Below are 19,267 nucleotides of genomic sequence, written 5' to 3'. Positions count from 1 at the left end.
AGGAATCGGGTAGGTAATTTCCACTACCGCAATTCGACTTTTACAAAAACGCGATCGCGCCCCGAAGCAATTATTGCCACGGTTTTGCTATGCTATGCGGTGCATAGCAAAATCGCAATCGTTGGGAAAAAAAAAGGACTTTGCTGAATAGCAATCGCTAGGGTTTAGCGCAAACACTAGCGATTGCTATTGGAAAAGGGCCCTAAAGCCTTCTATACAAAGAAAATCTGGACTGGACTAATCTTAAACATTCTTGCCCCTTCTTTTAAGATAACTGTTTTTATCTCCTTTAGTCTTGTCTTATTTCCGTTGATGCACTAATCTCTCTACATAACTGGTGGGGACATTGATCAGGAATAATGCGAGAACGTCATGCATTCAATGGCAATATGCTATTTCTTTCTTTGCAGCTCTTCTAAAACTATAACTCTTTCAAGCAGCATGCCAATAATTTATTGCTGTAAAGTACACTCAATAACTATTTTACAGCTCTTGAAGCTCACTTTCCAACAGCTAATAGATTTTCTCTGTTTAACAGGAATGCTAGTTATAACGGATTTCACAAACCACCATCCATGGTTCTTGTGCTTAGGAACAGTAATTCAATACAAAATGTGTTAGGTAAAGGCATCTAATTAGGTTCAGATTAATTCATATAACAATTTTTACATGACAGGGAAAATATTACTCTTTCAGAAAAGCCCCTGAATACTGTGGAGAATGTAAGAGGTCACTGACCAGTTACTACTCCTAGAGCTCGGAAACGAGAAACAATACACAATTTTATGATTGTAGAGATTTGAATTGCTCCTTCAGGACATACATTCATTGCCATTTAAGTATATTATTTAAGGAAGCTCCAAAGTGAGTCAAATGGCACACTTGCTGTATGTCTTCTCCATAAACGTTGGAGTCCATAGATGAGTCTAATTGTTAGTAATCTCGATTTCAAGAATCAGGGAAAGCTTTAATGATACTCTCATAAGCAGGTGGTGGAGTATGAGTGGAGTGACAAAGACGGAGGCTGTTATTTGACCAGTGGAAGTCAGGGCGACCAAGATTACCAGCGTTGTTGATTGTTGGTGAGGTGCTGTTGCTTCTAGGAAGAGTAACCATCTGACTATCAGCTTCAATTGTTAGCGGAGGAGTCTGTAAGAATGGATGAAATGTAGACGCTCTGAAGCTAGGTTTTCGATTAAATGGGTCATTCTGCTCTTGTGAATTTTGTCTTTGGAAAGTCAGACTGGCTAGACTGAGGTTGCTTCGACGTTCACAGCTACTGTTGCGGTAAAATCCTGATCTGTTCAAAGCATGATTTTGAGAGGATGTTCTTGGCCGACGACTCGAAGAACTGCTCATTCTTGGAGATATAGCTGCACTGGCTCGACGACGTGACATACATGTGAGTATGAGCCATATTATACCGCCAATCACCAGTCCAATGCCAATAGAGAGTGTAAATGATAATATAACACCATCTGTCGTAAAAAGATAAGAACAAGTTACAAATGAATCATGTAAAAATGAAATATTACAGATACAAATTGCTATTTTACCTCATTTGCATGTTGTATTCAATCATCATAAAAACTGACTTGTTTTAAACCACTTTCCCACTAAGGGTTTTTGTCCCTTAAAATCCAGAGCAATTCTACATTTCAGAGCTGCTTCCATTCATTCAGCAATAACTTTATCACTACTTATCACACCTAAATGATCTATACATTTTTTCCCCCCCCAAATTAGGCTTTCTTTGGGTGGTGCTTTTTACTAAGAATTATTTTATTTGGTATGCATTTTAAAGGGCATAAGAAGGACTTTTTTCAACCACTTAAGGACCAGAGCCTTTTTTTCCATTCAGACCACTGCAGCTTTCACGGTTTATTGCTCGGTCATACAACCTACTATCTAAATGAATTTTACCTCCTTTTCTTGTCACTAATACAGCTTTCTTTTGGTGCTATTTGATTGCTGCTGCGAGTTTTAGTTTTTATTATATTCATCAAAAAAGACATGAATTTTGTCAAAAAATGATTTTTTTTAACTTTCTGTGATAAAATTTGTCAAATAAGGTAAAATTTCTGTATACATTTTTGTCCAAATGTATTGTGCTACATGTCTTTGATAAACAAAAAAAAACATTCAGTGTATATTTATTGGTTTGGGTAAAGGTTATAGCGTTTACAAACTATGGTGAATTTTCCCATTTTGAAGCATCTCTGACTTTTCTGAGCACCTGTCAGGTTTCATGAGGTGCTAAAATTCCAGGATAGTATAAATACCCCTTAAATGACCCCATTTTGGAAAGAAGACATCCCAAAGTATTCACTGAGAGGCATGGTGAGTTCATAGAAGATTTTATTTCTTGTCACAAGTTAGCGGAAAATGACACTTTGAGACAAAAAAAAAAGTTTCCATTTCTGCTAACTTGTGACAAAAAAAATATGAAATCTGCCACGGACTCACCATGCCCCTCTCTAAATACCTTGAAGTGTCTACTTTCCAAAATGGGGTCATTTGTGGGGTGTGTTTACTGTCCTGGCATTTTCGGGGGTGCTAAATTGTAAGCACCCCTGTAAAGCCTAAAGGTGCTCATTTGACTTTGGGCCCCTTAGCGCAGTTAGGCTGCAAAAAAGTGCCACACATGTGGTATTGCCGTACTCAGGAGAAGTAGTATAATGTGTTTTGGGGTGTATTTTTACACATACCCATGCTGGGTGGGAGAAATATCTCTGTAAATGACAATGTTTTGATTTTTTTTATACACAATTGTCCATTTACAGAGAGATTTCTCCCACCCAGCATGAGTATGTGTAAAAATACACCCCAAAACACATTATACTACTTCTCCTGAGTACGGCGATACCACATGTGTGACACTTTTTTGCATCCTAGGTGCTATAAGTGGCCCAACGTCCTATTCACAGGTCATTTTGAGGCATTTGGTTTCTAGACTACTCCTCACGGTTTAGGGCCCCTAAAATGCCAGGGCAGTATAGGAACCCCACAAGTGACCCAATTTTAGAAAGAAGACACCCCAAGGTATTCTGTTAGGAGTATGGTGAGTTCATAGAAGATTTTTTTTTGTCACAAGTTAGCGGAAATTGACACTTTGTGAAAAAAAAACAATAAAAATCAATTTCAGCTAACTTGTGAAAAAAAATTAAATCTTCTATGAACTCGTCATACACCTAACGGAACACCTTGGGGTGTCTTCTTTCTAAAATGGGGTCACTTGTGGAGTTCCTATACTGCCCTGGAATTTTAGGGGCCCTAAACCGTGAGGAGTAGTCTTGAAACCAAATGTCTCAAAATGACCTGTGAAATCCTAAAGGTACTCATTGGACTTTGGGTCCCTTAGCGCAGTTAGGCTGCAAAAAAGTGCCACACATGTGGTACTGCTGTACTCAGAAAAAGTAGTATAATGTGTTTTGTGGTGTATTTTTACATATACCCATGCTGGGTGGGAGAAATATCTCTGTAAATGACAAATTTTTGATTTTTTTTTTACACACAATTGTCCATTTACAGAGAGATTTCTCCCACCCAGCATGGGTATGTGTAAAAATACACCCCAAAACACATTATACTACTTCTCCTGAGTACGACGATACCCCATGTGCGACACTTTTTTGCAGCCTAGGTGTGCTAAGGGGCCCAACGTCCTATTTACAGGTCATTTTGAGGCATTTGGTTTCTAGACTACTTCTCATGGTTTAGGGCCCCTAAAATGCCAGGGCAGTATAGGAGGAACCCCACAAGTGACCAAATTTTAGAAAGAAGACACCCCAAGGTATTCCGTTAGGTGTATGGTGAGTTCATAGAAGATTTTATTTTTTGTTACAAGTTAGTGGAAAATGACACTTGTGAAAAAACCAATAAAAATCAATTTCCGCTAACTTTTGACAAAAAATAAAATCTTCTATGAACTCGTCATACACCTAACGGAATACCTTGGGGTGTATTTTTCTAAAATGGGGTCACTTGTGGGGTTCCTATACTGCCCTGGCATTTTAGGGGCCCAAAACCGTGAGTAGTCTGGAAACCAAATGCCTCAAAATGACTGTTCAGGGGTATAAGCATCTGCAAATTTTGATGACAGGTGGTCTATGAGGGGCGAATTTTGAGGAACCGGTCATAAGCAGGTGGCCTCTTAGATGACAGGTTGTATTAGCACTGAAGTGCAGGAAGCGCAGGATGTTCTCAAATCGTGACCTGGACATGGCAGCAGAGAACATGGGCATGTGATTGATGGGTGTCTCAGGGGGTGATTAGAGGGGAAAATAGATGCAATCAATGCACTGAGGAGGTGATCAGAAGGGGGTCTGAGGGGGATCTGAGGGTTTGGTCGAGTGATCAGGAGCCCACACGGGGCAAATTAGGGCCTGATCTGATTGGTAGGTGTGCTAGGGTGTGACAGGTTGTGACAGGAGATGATTGATGGGTGTCTCAAGGTGTGATTAGAGGGGGGAATAAATGCAAGCAATGCACTGGCGAGGTGATCAGGGCTGGGGTCTGAGGGCATTCTGAGGGTGTGGGCGGGTGATCGGGTGCCCAAGGGGCAGATTAGGGTCTGATCTGATGGGTAGCAGTGACAGGTGGTGACAGGGGGTGATTGATGGGTGATCAGTGGGTGATTAGATGGCAGAACAGATGTAAACAATGCACTTTAGAGGTGATCTGAGGGTGAGTCTGCGGGTGATCTGATGGTGTGGGTGGGTGATCAGATGCCCGTAAGAGGCAGGTTAGGGTCTGATCTGATGGGTGGCAGTGACAGGTGGTGACGGGGTGATTGATGGGTGATTGATGGGTGATTGACAGGTGATTGACAGGTGATTACAGGGGCGAATAGATGTATACAGTACACGGGGGGGGGAGGTCTGGGGGGGTCTGAGGTCGTTCTGAGGGTTTGGGCAGGTGATTGGGTGCCCTAGGGGCAGATAGGGGTCTGATCTGATGGTTAGCAGTGACAGGTGGTGACAAGGGGTGATTGATGGGTGATCAGTGGGTGATTAGATGGCAGAACAGATGTAAACAATGCACTGTGGAGGTGATCTGAGGGTGGGTCTACGGGCGATCTGATGGTGTGGGTGGGTGATCAGATGCCCGTAAGAGGCAGGTTAGGGTCTGATCTGATGGGAGGCAGTGACAGGTGGTGACAGGGTGATTGCTGAGTGATTGACAGGTGATTGACAGGTGATTACAGGGGAGAATAGATGTGTACAGTACACGGGGGGAGTTCTGGAGGGGGTCTGAGGTCGTTCTGAGGGTGTAGGCGGGTGATTGGGTGCCCTAGGGGCAGATAGGGGTCTGATCTGATGGGTAGCAGTGACAGGTGCTGACAGGGGGTGATTGATGGGTGATTGATGGGTGATCAGTGGGTGATTAGATGGCAGAACAGATGTAAACAATGCACTTTGGAGGTGATCTGAGGGTGGGTCTGCGGGCGATCTGATGGTGTGGGTGGGTGATCAGATGCCCGTAAGAGGCAGGTTAGGGTCTGATCTAATGGGAGGCAGTGACAGGTGGTGACGGGGTGATTGACAGGTGATTACAGGGGAGAATAGATGTATACAGAACACAGGGGAGGGAGGTCTGGGGGGGTCTGAGGTTGTTCTGAGGCTGTGGGCGAGTGATTGGGTGCCCTGGGGGCAGATAGGGGTCTGATCTGATGGGTAGCAGTGACAGGTGGTGACAAGGGGTGATTGATGGGTGATCAGTGGGTGATTAGATGGCAGAACAGATGTAAACAATGCACTTTGAAGGTGATCTGAGCGTGGGTCTGCGGGCAATCTGATGGTGTGGGTGGGTGATCAGATGCCCGTAAGAGGCAGGTTAGGGTCTGATCTGATAAGTGGCAGTGACAGGTGGTGATTGACGGGTGATTGACGGGTGATTGACAGGTGATTACAGGGGAGGATAGATGTATACAGTACAGGGGGGGCTGGGGGAGGGGGTCTGGGGAGGATATGAGAGTGAGGGGGGATGATCAGGAGCCCCCAGGGGGCAGTTTAGGACCTAATAAAAAATAGTGCTGAGAGATAGTGACAGGGAGTGATTGATGGGTGATTAGGGGGGTGATTGGGTGTAAACAGGGGTCTGAGGGGTGGGCAGGGGGGGTCTGAGGGGTGCTGTGGGTGATCAGAGGGAAGGGGGGGCAGATCAGTGTGCTTGGGTGCTTACCTGCGTGGCTGCAGCCTGCCCTGGTGGTCCCTCATTCACTGGGACCACCAGGGCAGGAGGCAGCCTGTATAATATGCTTTGTATACATTACAAAGCGTATTATACATTTGTATTGCGGCGAGACGGTAGCTAGTAACCCGCCGACGCTTCCGAACGGCCGGCGGGTTACTGCGCAAGGGGGGTTATGCGGCGATCGTGGTTTTGCGATCGCCGCATAACCACGACCGCTGCCGCCGATGGGCGTTTTGCGGTCCACTGTGGGCGGTCGGCAAGTGCTTAAATGCATTATTTCTTAGTTTCCAGCCATTATAGTTTTAAAATAAAAAGTGCTACTGTAGATACAACTGACACATTTTATTTTACAATTTTCCATGATTATAAAAATATTTAAATTGTGTCCTTTGTACAACATATGGTGACAATATTTGATTTGGAAATAAAAGAGCATTTTGTGTTTTTGGTTTTCTTATCGTACTCTATCAATAAATACAAGCTCTTATTTGCAAAAATAACAATAACACACTCTCATGACATAGATATTTAAAAAGCTTAGCCCCTAAGGTAACAATTTCTGTATTATCTTTTAAATTCTGTCACTTTGGCTCTTTTTCCAGGTGTGTTATATGGGGGCGGGGTAGGGGGCAGAATAGGTTAGTGGGCATATTATAGTTGAAAAAATATATAATATTTTTAATTGAATATTGTTTTGACCACTAGATGTCCCCCAAAGTCTCCCATTCTGAATTGCCGGAAATGAAAGTCTATTTTGTTTACAATGAGTGATCTGGCTGGGACAGTGATTATTCATTCATTAGACACTTTGATTGGCTTTGCGATCACATGTTCTTATTCACCAGCCTGTGCACTGCTATGTGACACCAGGGGTGCGCGCCAATCGTAAACACACAGATAGATACATTCCTGGGAGTTAAAAAGACGTGTTCAGGGAAATAGATATTTGTCCCGTGGAAGGGGAACTGGTTAGGACAGTGAAAAGAAGATATGTCATTAAATGTGGGCTGCTCACTAAGGTGGTTGTTTAAGGTAAATTGATTAAGAAAGCATTTCTAAAGAAAAGGAATTTCTGAAGAAAAAACAAAAAAACAGAGCGCTTAAAAGTCATATTAGAAGTCTAGAACTTGGACATGCCACTAGGAAGTTCCCAAAGCTTTTCTTAAGACTCCAGTCTCTTAGACAGATGCTTCAGTCCCTAAAAAGATTTTCACGCAGAACACTCCCTCTACTGATGCCTTATCCTAACCACCACCCTCTCTGATGCCTAACCCTAACCACCCACCCTGCCTATGCCTAACCTTAACCAACCCCCCACCCACAGAAGCCTAACCTTACTAACCTTAAACCCCCTTCACTGACACCTAACCATAGTCGGCCCCACCCCTCCACAAAAAAATAATATTGAGCAGGGTGGAAGTTTGAGCGCTGCCATAAGCGCCCACATTAATATCAGCTATGGGTGGAAATGAATGGGTGGCCCACAGTCAACATCAGTATGGCCACTATGGCAGCACCCAAAATTCCCTGCTTCTGGAGAGACTACATGTGGAATGGGAGCTAGAAGTATGGGAGTTTATACTCCAAGCCATGGCCAAGGCCTCCATTAATAATAGTATGAGGGAGTGAGCATATGAGATTTTGAAGGTGCAGCCAGAGCCGCTCGCCTCTTTAATTGCACTCCCATGAGCCATAAGAGTGCAATTGAGGAGATGTGTGGCCCGAGCCACATGTGATCAGTAGCATGTGACATGCCATCTATCGGAGTGTTATTGCAGTGTTATAGAAGTGCAACTGAGAGGCGCGGGACTCAGAAGGAAACTAAGGGACCTGTAGAGCTACAGGGGCGATAAGTAAAACAGAACTTGTTCCTCTCATCTCAGATTTGCTTTAAATGTTTGCAAGGCTTTCTTCAAACAAAAAGGACATGTGAACAAAAAATCTGGACTGGTTACATTTTCTATTTTTTAAAAATTGCTATCATAAAAATGCTATAGGGGGTGGCTACTAAGAGACAAATTGATTAAAGATTAGTAAATTTCCATGCACAACAACCATTATTTACACGTTTGATGTAGGATGCATGTGGTTGCACATATAAAGGCCCATACACACGTCGGATTTTAGCGAACGACCCGTCGTTTGAACGTTCCGTCGTTCGGACGTTTTCGCGTCAAATCCGACGTGTGTACAGACTATCGTTCGGGTGATAAGACTGATTACCAACGATCCGCCGGGCGCCAGTGCAGCAGCCAATTACATTTTAGATAACGGTGTTTAGATAAAGAGGATGTTTAAATTTGATTGTTCACTATGGATTGCTTACGTCTGTTGATAGTAATTGTATTTTCACTTTCATTAATCCTGCATGGTGTTTGCTCAGCAGGTTCCCTCTATCAGTGTGTTGATTCTTGTCTACATATTCAAAAGTATATTTTGTTGCATTAACCAACAGCAGAAAGATTACAGCTAATTAGCTTGTTGATTTGTCACCAGTTTCAAACAGTTTAGGAAAACTCAATCATCGACTTTTCAAACAAAATAAGAAATTCTAGCATCTCCTCTTTGCGGGAATTTCTGTCTCTACTTAACATTTAAGTGCTGACAGCAAACCTCATGGGTCTTAGGCAAAGACAAAAGCAAGCTTCTTATGTAGTACTGGGGTGGATAATGCAAACTTTGAAGAAAAAATACAGAGACACCGGGAGCCTGGATGGTTTAGTAGTATGTTCCAAGGGTATAGAGATCAAATTAGTAGTAAATGTGGTACTCACAAGATTGTGTTGCAAGACAAGCAACCATTGATTGAGCTTGAGGAGGATAATTGCCTCCAAACAGGAACAGGTCACAACCTGTATAGATCGCTTACAACAGAAAAAGGCCTGGAGCCCCGGGTCCCAAAAAGGCCATCCCGCTGAAGTGGGGGTGCATATAGAGAGGCACACGGGGAGAGGCACCCAGGTATACAAAATAAATAATAAAAAATGAGGTGGCTTAACTTGTTCATGACACCATTTACGGTACAGTAAGAAATTAGTTTATAAAGCATATGGCAGTGCTTAATAAATTGGTTTACATTGATAGATCTTACTTACTTGTATTACAATGCAATGTTTTATATATATAAATATTGATATATTTATGATGATGTACATTTTATGGGTGTGTGGAATTGAGTGTCCTCTGTATTGCTAATTACAGGCACAGTTATTGGCCTGATGAAGTTAGTTGGATCTCACAAAACCTTTTGCCTTGTGCTTAATAAACTATTTTCTTACTGTACCATACGTGGTGTGGTGAATGAGGTATGCCACCTTATTTTAATTTTTTAATTATTATATGTACTTGGGCGTCTCTTCACTGTGTGTCTCTTCTTATGTAATAGGTGACTGGCAAGAGACTGTTTAGCTTGTACAAAGTGCAGAGACTGCATTCATTGCAACCTATATCTCAGCACATGTTAGTGGTATGTTATATCCAAGTAGTGATGCTCAAATACCCCTTTTTAAAATTCGAGTTTGGTCGAATTCGAATAGTAAATTATTCGAGGTCAGTCGAATATTCGAGTCGAATAATTTTTACTATTCGATTCGACCTCGGACTTCGAGCTCACTATTTGAGTCGGTATTCGAGCTAACTATTCGAGCTGACTATTCGAATTGGCCTTAAATAGCTTCCCAACACTTGTTTTGAGGGTTAATGATGCAAGAAACATATTTTTTTCCAAGTGACAACAGCAAGTGATTATGTGGGGATGTTCCTTTAAAAAAAAAAAAAGGTGAAAAGAGAAGTTGTGTCCAGAATTTTGTTCAGTACTGTATATACTTCTTCTTCTTCTTCTTCTTTATCTTCTATATCTTCTTCTTCTTCTTCTATATCTTCTTCTTCTTCTTCATCTTCTTCTTCTTCTTCTTCATCTTCTTCATCTTCATCTTCTTCATCTTCATCTTCTTCATCTTCTTCATCTTCATCTTCTTCATCTTCTTCTTCATCTTCTTCATCTTCTTCATCTTCATCTTCTTCATCTTCTTCTTCATCTTCTTCATCTTCATCTTCTTCATCTTCTTCTTCTTCTTCTTCTTCATCTTCTTCTTCATCTTCTTCATCTTCTTCTTCATCTTCTTCATCTTCATCTTCTTCATCTTCTTCTTCATCTTCTTCATCTTCTTCATCTTCATCTTCTTCATCTTCTTCTTCATCTTCTTCATCTTCATCTTCTTCATCTACTTCTTCTTCTTCTTCTTCTTCTTCTTCATCTTCTTCTTCATCTTCTTCATCTTCTTCTTCATCTTCTTCATCTTCATCTTCTTCATCTTCTTCATCTTCATCTTCTTCATCTTCTTCTTCATCTTCTTCATCTTCTTCATATTCATCTTCTTCATCTTCTTCTTCATCTTCTTCATCTTCATCTTCTTCATCTTCTTCTTCTTCTTCTTCTTCTTCTTCTTCTTCATCTTCTTCTTCATCTTCTTCATCTTCTTCTTCATCTTCTTCATCTTCATCTTCTTCATCTTCATCTTCATCTTCATCTTCTTCATCTTCTTCTTCATCTTCTTCTTCTTCTTCTTCTTCTTCTTCTTCTTCTTCTTCTTCATCTTCTTCTTCATCTTCTTCATCTTCTTCTTCATCTTCTTCATCTTCATCTTCATCTTCATCTTCTTCATCTTCTTCTTCATCTTCTTCATCTTCTTCATCTTCATCTTCTTCATCTTCTTCTTCATCTTCTTCATCTTCATCTTCTTCATCTTCTTCTTCTTCTTCTTCTTCTTCTTCTTCTTCTTCATCTTCTTCTTCATCTTCTTCATCTTCTTCTTCATCTTCTTCTTCATCTTCTTCATCTTCTTCTTCATCTTCTTCATCTTCTTCTTCTTCTTCATCTTCTTCTATATCGTCTTCTTCGTCACTTATTTCTCTTTTCATTTTTTTTTTTTTAAAGAAATGCAGCTATTTTTGAGCGTAACAACAAATAGCTGGTGGCGCACGCATGTTGGAAGCGCCATTGTATGTGCTCCCTGGCAGTGGAAACACACAGACAGCAGGAGGTAAATTTAGCAGCAGGAGGAGGAGGATGAGTGTGTGGCAGCATGCAGTCAATGAGGCAGGCAGCGTGACATAATAGCCCTGGTACCTAGCGGTGATACCATGGCTGTAAATAAACACAACAGGAGGTCCCAGACAGCGGTCGTGCAGCCCACATTGTGTCCAATACACAACTGGGACAACACAGTTTTCAACCCGGGCACCTCAGAAAAATTAAACCTTTTTTTGTAATGGTTTTGTAGTTTTGGTTTTACAACCAATTACACAGATATATAGCTATTTTTTGACGTAATAGCTGGTGGCAGAGTGGCAGCAGAAGGTAAATCTGTGTACCCTGGCGGTGGGAAACACAGACAGACAGCAGCAGCAGCAGGAGGAGGAATGGAGGAGAGTAATTATGTGAGCAGCTATTGTTTGACGTAATAGCTGGTGGCAGTGTGGCAGCAGAAGGTAATTCTGTGTACCCTGGCAGTGGGAAACACAGACAGACAGCAGCAGCAGGAGGAATGGAGGAGTAGTGTGAGTGTGGCAGCAGGTAGGCAGCGTGACATAATAGCCCTGGTACCTAGCGGTGATACCAGGGCCGTAAATAAACACAACAGGAGGTCCCAGACAGCGGTCGTGCAGCCCACATTGTGTCCAATACACAACTGGGACAACACAGTTTTCAACCCGGGCACCTCAGAAAAATTAAACCTTTTTTTTTTTTTAATGGTTTTTTGGTTTTTGGTTTTACAACCAATTTAGCTATTTTTGGACGTAATAGCTGGTGGCAGAGTGGCAGCAGAAGAAGGTAATTTTGTGTACCCTGGCAGTGGGAAACACAGACAGACAGCAGCAGCAGGAGGAGGAATGGAGGAGTAGGCGAGCAGCTATTGTTTGACGTAATAGCTGGTGGCAGAGTGGCAGCAGAAGGTAAATCATCTGTGTACCCTGGCAGTGGGAAACACAGACAGACAGCAGCAGCAGCAGCAGGAGGAGGTATGGAGGAGCAGTGTGAGTGTGGCAGCAGGTAGGCAGCGTGACATAATAGCCCTGGTACCTAGCGGTGATACCAGGGCCGTAAATAAACACAACAGGAGGTCCCAGACAGCGGTCGTGCAGCCCACATTGTGTCCAATACACAACTGGGACAACACAGTTTTCAACCCGGGCACCTCAGAAAAATTAAACCTTTTTTTTTTTTTAATGGTTTTTTGGTTTTTGGTTTTACAACCAATTTAGCTATTTTTGGACGTAATAGCTGGTGGCAGAGTGGCAGCAGAAGAAGGTAATTTTGTGTACCCTGGCAGTGGGAAACACAGACAGACAGCAGCAGCAGGAGGAGGAATGGAGGAGTAGGCGAGCAGCTATTGTTTGACGTAATAGCTGGTGGCAGAGTGGCAGCAGAAGGTAAATCATCTGTGTACCCTGGCAGTGGGAAACACAGACAGACAGCAGCAGCAGCAGCAGGAGGAGGTATGGAGGAGCAGTGTGAGTGTGGCAGCAGGTAGGCAGCGTGACATAATAGCCCTGGTACCTAGCGGTGATACCAGGGCCGTAAATAAACACAACAGGAGGTCCCAGACAGCGGTCGTGCAGCCCACATTGTGTCCAATACACAACTGGGACAACACAGTTTTCAACCCGGGCACCTCAGAAAAATTAAACCTTTTTTTGTAATGGTTTTGTAGTTTTGGTTTTACAACCAATTACACAGATATATAGCTATTTTTTGACGTAATAGCTGGTGGCAGAGTGGCAGCAGAAGGTAAATCTGTGTACCCTGGCGGTGGGAAACACAGACAGACAGCAGCAGCAGCAGGAGGAGGAATGGAGGAGAGTAATTATGTGAGCAGCTATTGTTTGACGTAATAGCTGGTGGCAGTGTGGCAGCAGAAGGTAATTCTGTGTACCCTGGCAGTGGGAAACACAGACAGACAGCAGCAGCAGGAGGAATGGAGGAGTAGTGTGAGTGTGGCAGCAGGTAGGCAGCGTGACATAATAGCCCTGGTACCTAGCGGTGATACCAGGGCCGTAAATAAACACAACAGGAGGTCCCAGACAGCGGTCGTGCAGCCCACATTGTGTCCAATACACAACTGGGACAACACAGTTTTCAACCCGGGCACCTCAGAAAAATTAAACCTTTTTTTTTTTTAATGGTTTGTTTGGTTTCGGTTTTGCAACCAATATAGCTATTGTTTGACGTAATAGCTGGTGGCAGAGTGGCAGCAGAAGAAGGTCATTCTGTGTACCCTGGCAGTGGGAAACACAGACAGACAGCAGAAGGGCAGTACACAGCAGCCCACTGTAGGTGTAAAATGTGTGGCTGCAGGCGACGTAATAGTCAAAGTGAACCAGGCTGGCTTAGTGAGCAGGAGCCAGGAGGTGGTAAAGGGTGGTAAGGCACATTAACGATGGTTCCGGCAGCCAGTTCATGTCCCCCTCTCGCCGACAACAGGGGCCAGGAACTCGCCTTCCACCCACGCCTGGTTCATCTTGAGAAACGTCAGTCTGTCCACAGACTTGTGAGACAGACGTGAGCGTTTCTCGGTGACCACGCCACCAGCTGCACTGAAGCAGCGCTCGGACAGCACGCTGGAAGGGGGGCAGGACAGCACTTCCAGGGCGTACTGCGCTAGCTCGCTCCAGATCTCCATGCGCTTGACCCAATACTCCATGGGATCAACAGGGGCATCGCTGTCAAGCCCGCTGTACGACCCCATGTAGTCAGCCACCATGCGGGTCAGGCGCTGGCTGTGACCGGAGGAGGATGCTGCTGCATGCATCTCCTCTCTAGTCACTGCTGCCGGAGCCTCTACAGTCCTGTAGAGCTCGTGGCTGAGAGACAGCAGGTCTGTGGGGCGCTTGCTGCTGCTGGATGCAGGCACCTGCTGCTGCCTCTGTGCTGGCTGCTGGACAGTGGGGGTGGAAGGCTGGGGGAAGGCTTCCTCCAAGCGCTCAACAAGGGCCTGCTGCAAGCTCCTTATTTGTTGCGCTGGGTCTCCTCCTGCAGGCGGCAGGAACTGGCTCAACTTCCCCTTGAGGCGTGGGTCCAACATCATGCTGATCCAGATGTCCTCCCTCTGCTTCATCTGGATCACCCTGGGGTCCCTGCGCAGGCACGCCAGCATGTGCGCTGCCATTGGGAAGAGGCGGGCCACGTCTGCTGGCACATCGACGTCAGTGCTGTCCTCATCCTCCTCCTCTGCCGCCTCATCCTCTCTCCACCCCCGCACCAACTCAGCTGCGCTGTGCTGATCCCCCTCATCAGCAGCCAGGTCAGGGACCTCCACCAAGTCCTCCTCCTCCTCCCCCTCAGAGGTGGACTGCGCAGCTGGTTGCCGCTCCTGCTGGTCCAAGGCTGCCGCTCCCTGTTCCAGCAAACCATCGAGGGCCCTGTTCAGCAGAGAAACCAGGGGCACCCACTCGCAGACCATAGCATGGTCCCTGCTCACCATGTTTGTGGCCTGCAGGAAGGGAGCCAGCACAAAGCACACCTGCTGCATGTGCCTCCAGTCATCATCGGGGACGATGGACGGGATGTTGCTGGTCTTGTCCCTTCTCCGAGCTGCGGAAACAGTGGCCAGGGCAAGGTACTGGTTGACAGCGTGCCTCTGTTCAACCATACGCTCCAACATCGCCAGGGTGGAGTTCCAGCGAGTCGGAACGTCAATGATCAGCCGATGGCGTGGCAGATCCAGCTCCTTTTGCACGTCTTCCAGGCTCGCACAGGCTGCAGCCGAGCGCCGGAAGTGACGCACAACATTCCTTGCCGTTTCCAGCAGTTCGCCCATCCCCTGGTAGGTGCGCAGGAACTTCTGCACCACCAGGTTCAGCACGTGGGCAAGACAGGGGATGTGGGTCAGGTTTCCCCTGTCTATGGCAGCAACCAGATTGGCCCCATTGTCGGACACCACCTCTCCGACTCTGAGGCCTCTGGGGGTCAGCCAAATCCTCTCCTGCTCCTGGAGTTTGGCCAACACGTGGGCTGCCGTCAGCTTGGTCTTGCCAAGGCTGACCAAGTGCAGCAGCGCTTGGCAGTGGCGGGCCTTCACGCTGCTGCTGAGGCGGGGGGTTTGGCCAGGTGTGGCGGAGGATGGCAGAGGATCGGAGGAACCCGCTGCAGTTCCCCTGACCCTGCGGGGTGGCACCACCCACTGTGTTGCTGCTGCTGCTGCTGCTGTGCCCGCTGCTGCTCTCCCATCCTCACCCCCTTCCACCAAGCTGACCCAGTGGACAGTGAAGGACAGGTAGCGGCCTGTCCCGAAGCGGCTGCTCCAGGAGTCCATGGTGACGTGGACCCTTTCACCAACCGCGTGCTCCAGCCCTCGCTCCACATTGGCCATCACAAAGCGGTGCAGTGCTGGAATGGCCTTGCGGGAGAAAAAGTGTCTGCTGGGGAGCTGCCAGTCTGGGGCTGCACAAGCAAGCAGCGCCCGCATGTCGCTCCCCTCCTGCACGAGCGTGTACGGCAGGAGTTGGGAGCACATGGCCCGTGCCAGCAAGCCGTTCAGCTGCCGCACGCGACGGCTGCTGGGAGGCAGAGCCCTAACCACCCCCTGGAAGGACTCGCTAAAAAGGCTCTGGCGTGGCCTTTTGCTGACACGGGAATCACCAGACACAGCGGAGGAGGCCACTGAGGACTGGCTGCCAGAACAGGCCTCAGTGTCGGCGGCAGGAGTTGCAGAGTGGGGAGGAGCAGTGCGTTTCCGCACTCCTGCTGGTGCTGCTGGAGGAGCAGGAGGGCGGGTGGCTGCTGTTGCTGCTGCTGAAGGCTGTGCAGTGATGGGTGTGGTGCCACTGCCAGCACCAGATGCCTTCAGCCTCTGGAACTCCTCATGCTGGTGGAAATGTTTAGCCGCAAGGTGGTTGATCAGCGAGCTGGTGCTGAACTTTAAGGGGTCTGCACCTCTGCTCAACTTCCGCTGACAGTGGTTGCAAGTGGCGTACTTGCTGTACACAGTGGGCATGGTGAAAAAGCGCCAGATTGGTGACAGAAACATCCCCCTACGGCATGGAAGCGCTGCTGCCTGTCTCCCTGTGGTGGTTGGGGGGGGGGCTTGGGTGCGGCTGGTGGTGGTACTGGCTGATGCTGCTGCTGCTGCTGCTGAGCCTGAGACACCAGCAGGCTGTGGGTCGCTGCCAATGCTTGCAATGATGCGCCTCCTTGCAAGGCCCACAAGCGCATCCTCCTCCTCCTCCGAGCTGCTGAGGACGACATCCCCTGGAGGTGGTGGCACCCAGTCTCTGTCTGTCACCGGGTCATCAACATCATCCTCCCCCTCCTCAAACATGTCCTGCTGGGATGATGACCCCCCAAACTCCTCTCCTGATGCATGGATGGGCTGCTTGACTGTCGCCACAGTCTTGCTGTCCAATCCCTCATCCCCCAAAGTGCCCATCAGCATCTCCTCCTCAAAATCGCCAACAACAGCAGACAATTGACTCATCATGCCTGGGGTCAAAAGAGTGCTGAATGAGAGGTCGGCGACTGACGGTGAACTGGCCTCCTCCCCAGACCCTGCTGGGCGGCTGCTGCGAACAGGGGTGGTGGTGGTGGTGGTGGTGAGGGTGGAGGCCTCGGATGCAGAGCTGATGGCGGGCTGCTCATCCTCCGTCATGAGTTGCACCACAGTGTCTGCATCCTTTTCCTCAATGGGACGTTTCCGACCCGGCTGGAGGAAAATCGGAGCAGGTGCTACACGCTGCTGCTGCTGTGTCTCTGCAGCGTGAGTTGCAGATGCTCCTGCTGGGCGGCGCCCAAGGCGTCCACGGCCAGTGGCTATGGGAGGAATGTTAGCCACTGACGCTGCTGCTGCTGCTGCGGAACTGTGCATGGTGGCGCGCCCGCGGCCGCGGCTTGCCACAATGCTGCTCCCTCTCCTCCTGATTCCCTTGCTGCCCTTCCCCTTGCCCAAACCGCGCTGGCTGCCACTTCCAGACATCTTAAATGTTTTGGGCGTATAGACAAAAGTTTTGTAAAAGGGCGGGTGAAAAGTGGGGTACTTTAATGGAGTGGGTTGGTTGGTGAGGTGACTGAGTGAGTGTCCCCTAGTACAGTAAGTAAGTAGTAACAGTCAGGAAGTACAACTAGCAGTTACAATAATCAGTAGTAATCACAAGTAAATTTAGTGTGTGTACACTCAGACAGTGAGTGCACGCACGCAGGAGCTAGTAGCCTATGAACACAGTGACTGAGTGTCCTAGACTCCTAGTACAGTAAGAGTAAGTAGTAACAGTAAGTAGAACTAACTAATTACAATAATCAATCAGCGATCAGAAGGAAATGGAGTGTGGGTGGTGTGTGTACACTCAGACAGTGAGTGACCGCACGCAGGAGCTAGTAGCCTATGAACACAGTGACTGAGTGTCCTAGACTCCTAGTACAGTAAGAGTAAGTAGTAACAGTAAGTAGAACTAACTAATTACAATAATCAATCAGCGATCAGAAGGAAATGGAGTGTGGGTGGTGTGTGTACACTCAGACAGTGAGTGACCGCACGCAGGAGCTAGTAGCCTATGAACACAGTGACTGAGTGTCCTAGACTCCTAGTACAGTAAGAGTAAGTAGTAACAGTAAGTACAACTAACTAATTACAATAATCAATCAGCGATCAGAAGGAAATGGAGTGTGGGTGGTGTGTGTACACTCAGACAGTGAGTGACCGCACGCAGGAGCTAGTAGCCTATGAACACAGTGACTGAGTGTCCTAGACTCCTAGTACAGTAAGAGTAAGTAGTAACAGTAAGTAGAACTAACTAATTACAATAATCAATCAGCGATCAGAAGGAAATGGAGTGTGGGTGGTGTGTGTACACTCAGACAGTGAGTGACCGCACGCAGGAGCTAGTAGCCTATGAACACAGTGACTGAGTGTCCTAGACTCCTAGTACAGTAAGAGTAAGTAGTAACAGTAAGTAGAACTAACTAATTACAATAATCAATCAGCGATCAGAAGGAAATGGAGTGTGGGTGGTGTGTGTACACTCAGACAGTGAGTGACCGCACGCAGGAGCTAGTAGCCTATGAACACAGTGACTGAGTGTCCTAGACTCCTAGTACAGTAAGAGTAAGTAGTAACAGTAAGTAGAACTAACTAATTACAATAATCAATCAGCGATCAGAAGGAAATGGAGTGTGGGTGGTGTGTGTACACTCAGACAGTGAGTGACCGCACGCAGGAGCTAGTAGCCTATGAACACAGTGACTGAGTGTCCTAGACTCCTAGTACAGTAAGAGTAAGTAGTAACAGTAAGTAGAACTAACTAATTACAATAATCAATCAGCGATCAGAAGGAAATGGAGTGTGGGTGGTGTGTGTACACTCAGACAGTGAGTGACCGCACGCAGGAGCTAGTAGCCTATGAACACAGTGACTGAGTGTCCTAGACTCCTAGTACAGTAAGAGTAAGTAGTAACAGTAAGTAGAACTAACTAATTACAATAATCAATCAGCGATCAGAAGGAAATGGAGTGTGGGTGGTGTGTGTACACTCAGACAGTGAGTGACCGCACGCAGGAGCTAGTAGCCTATGAACACAGTGACTGAGTGTCCTAGACTCCTAGTACAGTAAGAGTAAGTAGTAACAGTAAGTACAACTAACTAATTACAATAATCAATCAGCGATCAGAAGGAAATGGAGTGTGGGTGGTGTGTGTACACTCAGACAGTGAGTGACCGCACGCAGGAGCTAGTAGCCTATGAACACAGTGACTGAGTGTCCTAGACTCCTAGTACAGTAAGAGTAAGTAGTAACAGTAAGTAGAACTAACTAATTACAATAATCAATCAGCGATCAGAAGGAAATGGAGTGTGGGTGGTGTGTGTACACTCAGACAGTGAGTGACCGCACGCAGGAGCTAGTAGCCTATGAACACAGTGACTGAGTGTCCTAGACTCCTAGTACAGTAAGAGTAAGTAGTAACAGTAAGTAGAACTAACTAATTACAATAATCAATCAGCGATCAGAAGGAAATGGAGTGTGGGTGGTGTGTGTACACTCAGACAGTGAGTGACCGCACGCAGGAGCTAGTAGCCTATGAACA

The 19,267-nt window shown here is 46.4% G+C and overlaps 1 protein-coding gene across 2 annotated transcripts in view; it reads right to left on the bottom strand.

Annotated features, from left to right (window-relative positions):
* Positions 1–946: 946 nt before the first annotated feature.
* Positions 947–19,267, bottom strand: part of MYCT1 (MYC target 1) — an 82,654-nt gene continuing 64,333 nt past the window's right edge. Inside the window, exon 2 of one of the 2 annotated variants that reach the window (XM_068232026.1) lies at positions 947–1,478. In XM_068232026.1, coding sequence (XP_068088127.1) covers positions 949–1,478 — 530 coding nt within the window. In that variant the 3' untranslated portion in view covers positions 947–948. The remainder of the gene's footprint in view (positions 1,479–19,267) is intronic. The other variant, XR_011019410.1, reaches the window with a different exon arrangement.

Source organism: Hyperolius riggenbachi, chromosome 4 (genome assembly GCF_040937935.1).
Source record: "Hyperolius riggenbachi isolate aHypRig1 chromosome 4, aHypRig1.pri, whole genome shotgun sequence".
Lineage (NCBI taxonomy): Eukaryota > Metazoa > Chordata > Amphibia > Anura > Hyperoliidae > Hyperolius > Hyperolius riggenbachi.
The sequence above is the reverse complement of the archived record's forward strand: the minus strand, read 5'-3'. Positions and strand labels throughout refer to the sequence as shown.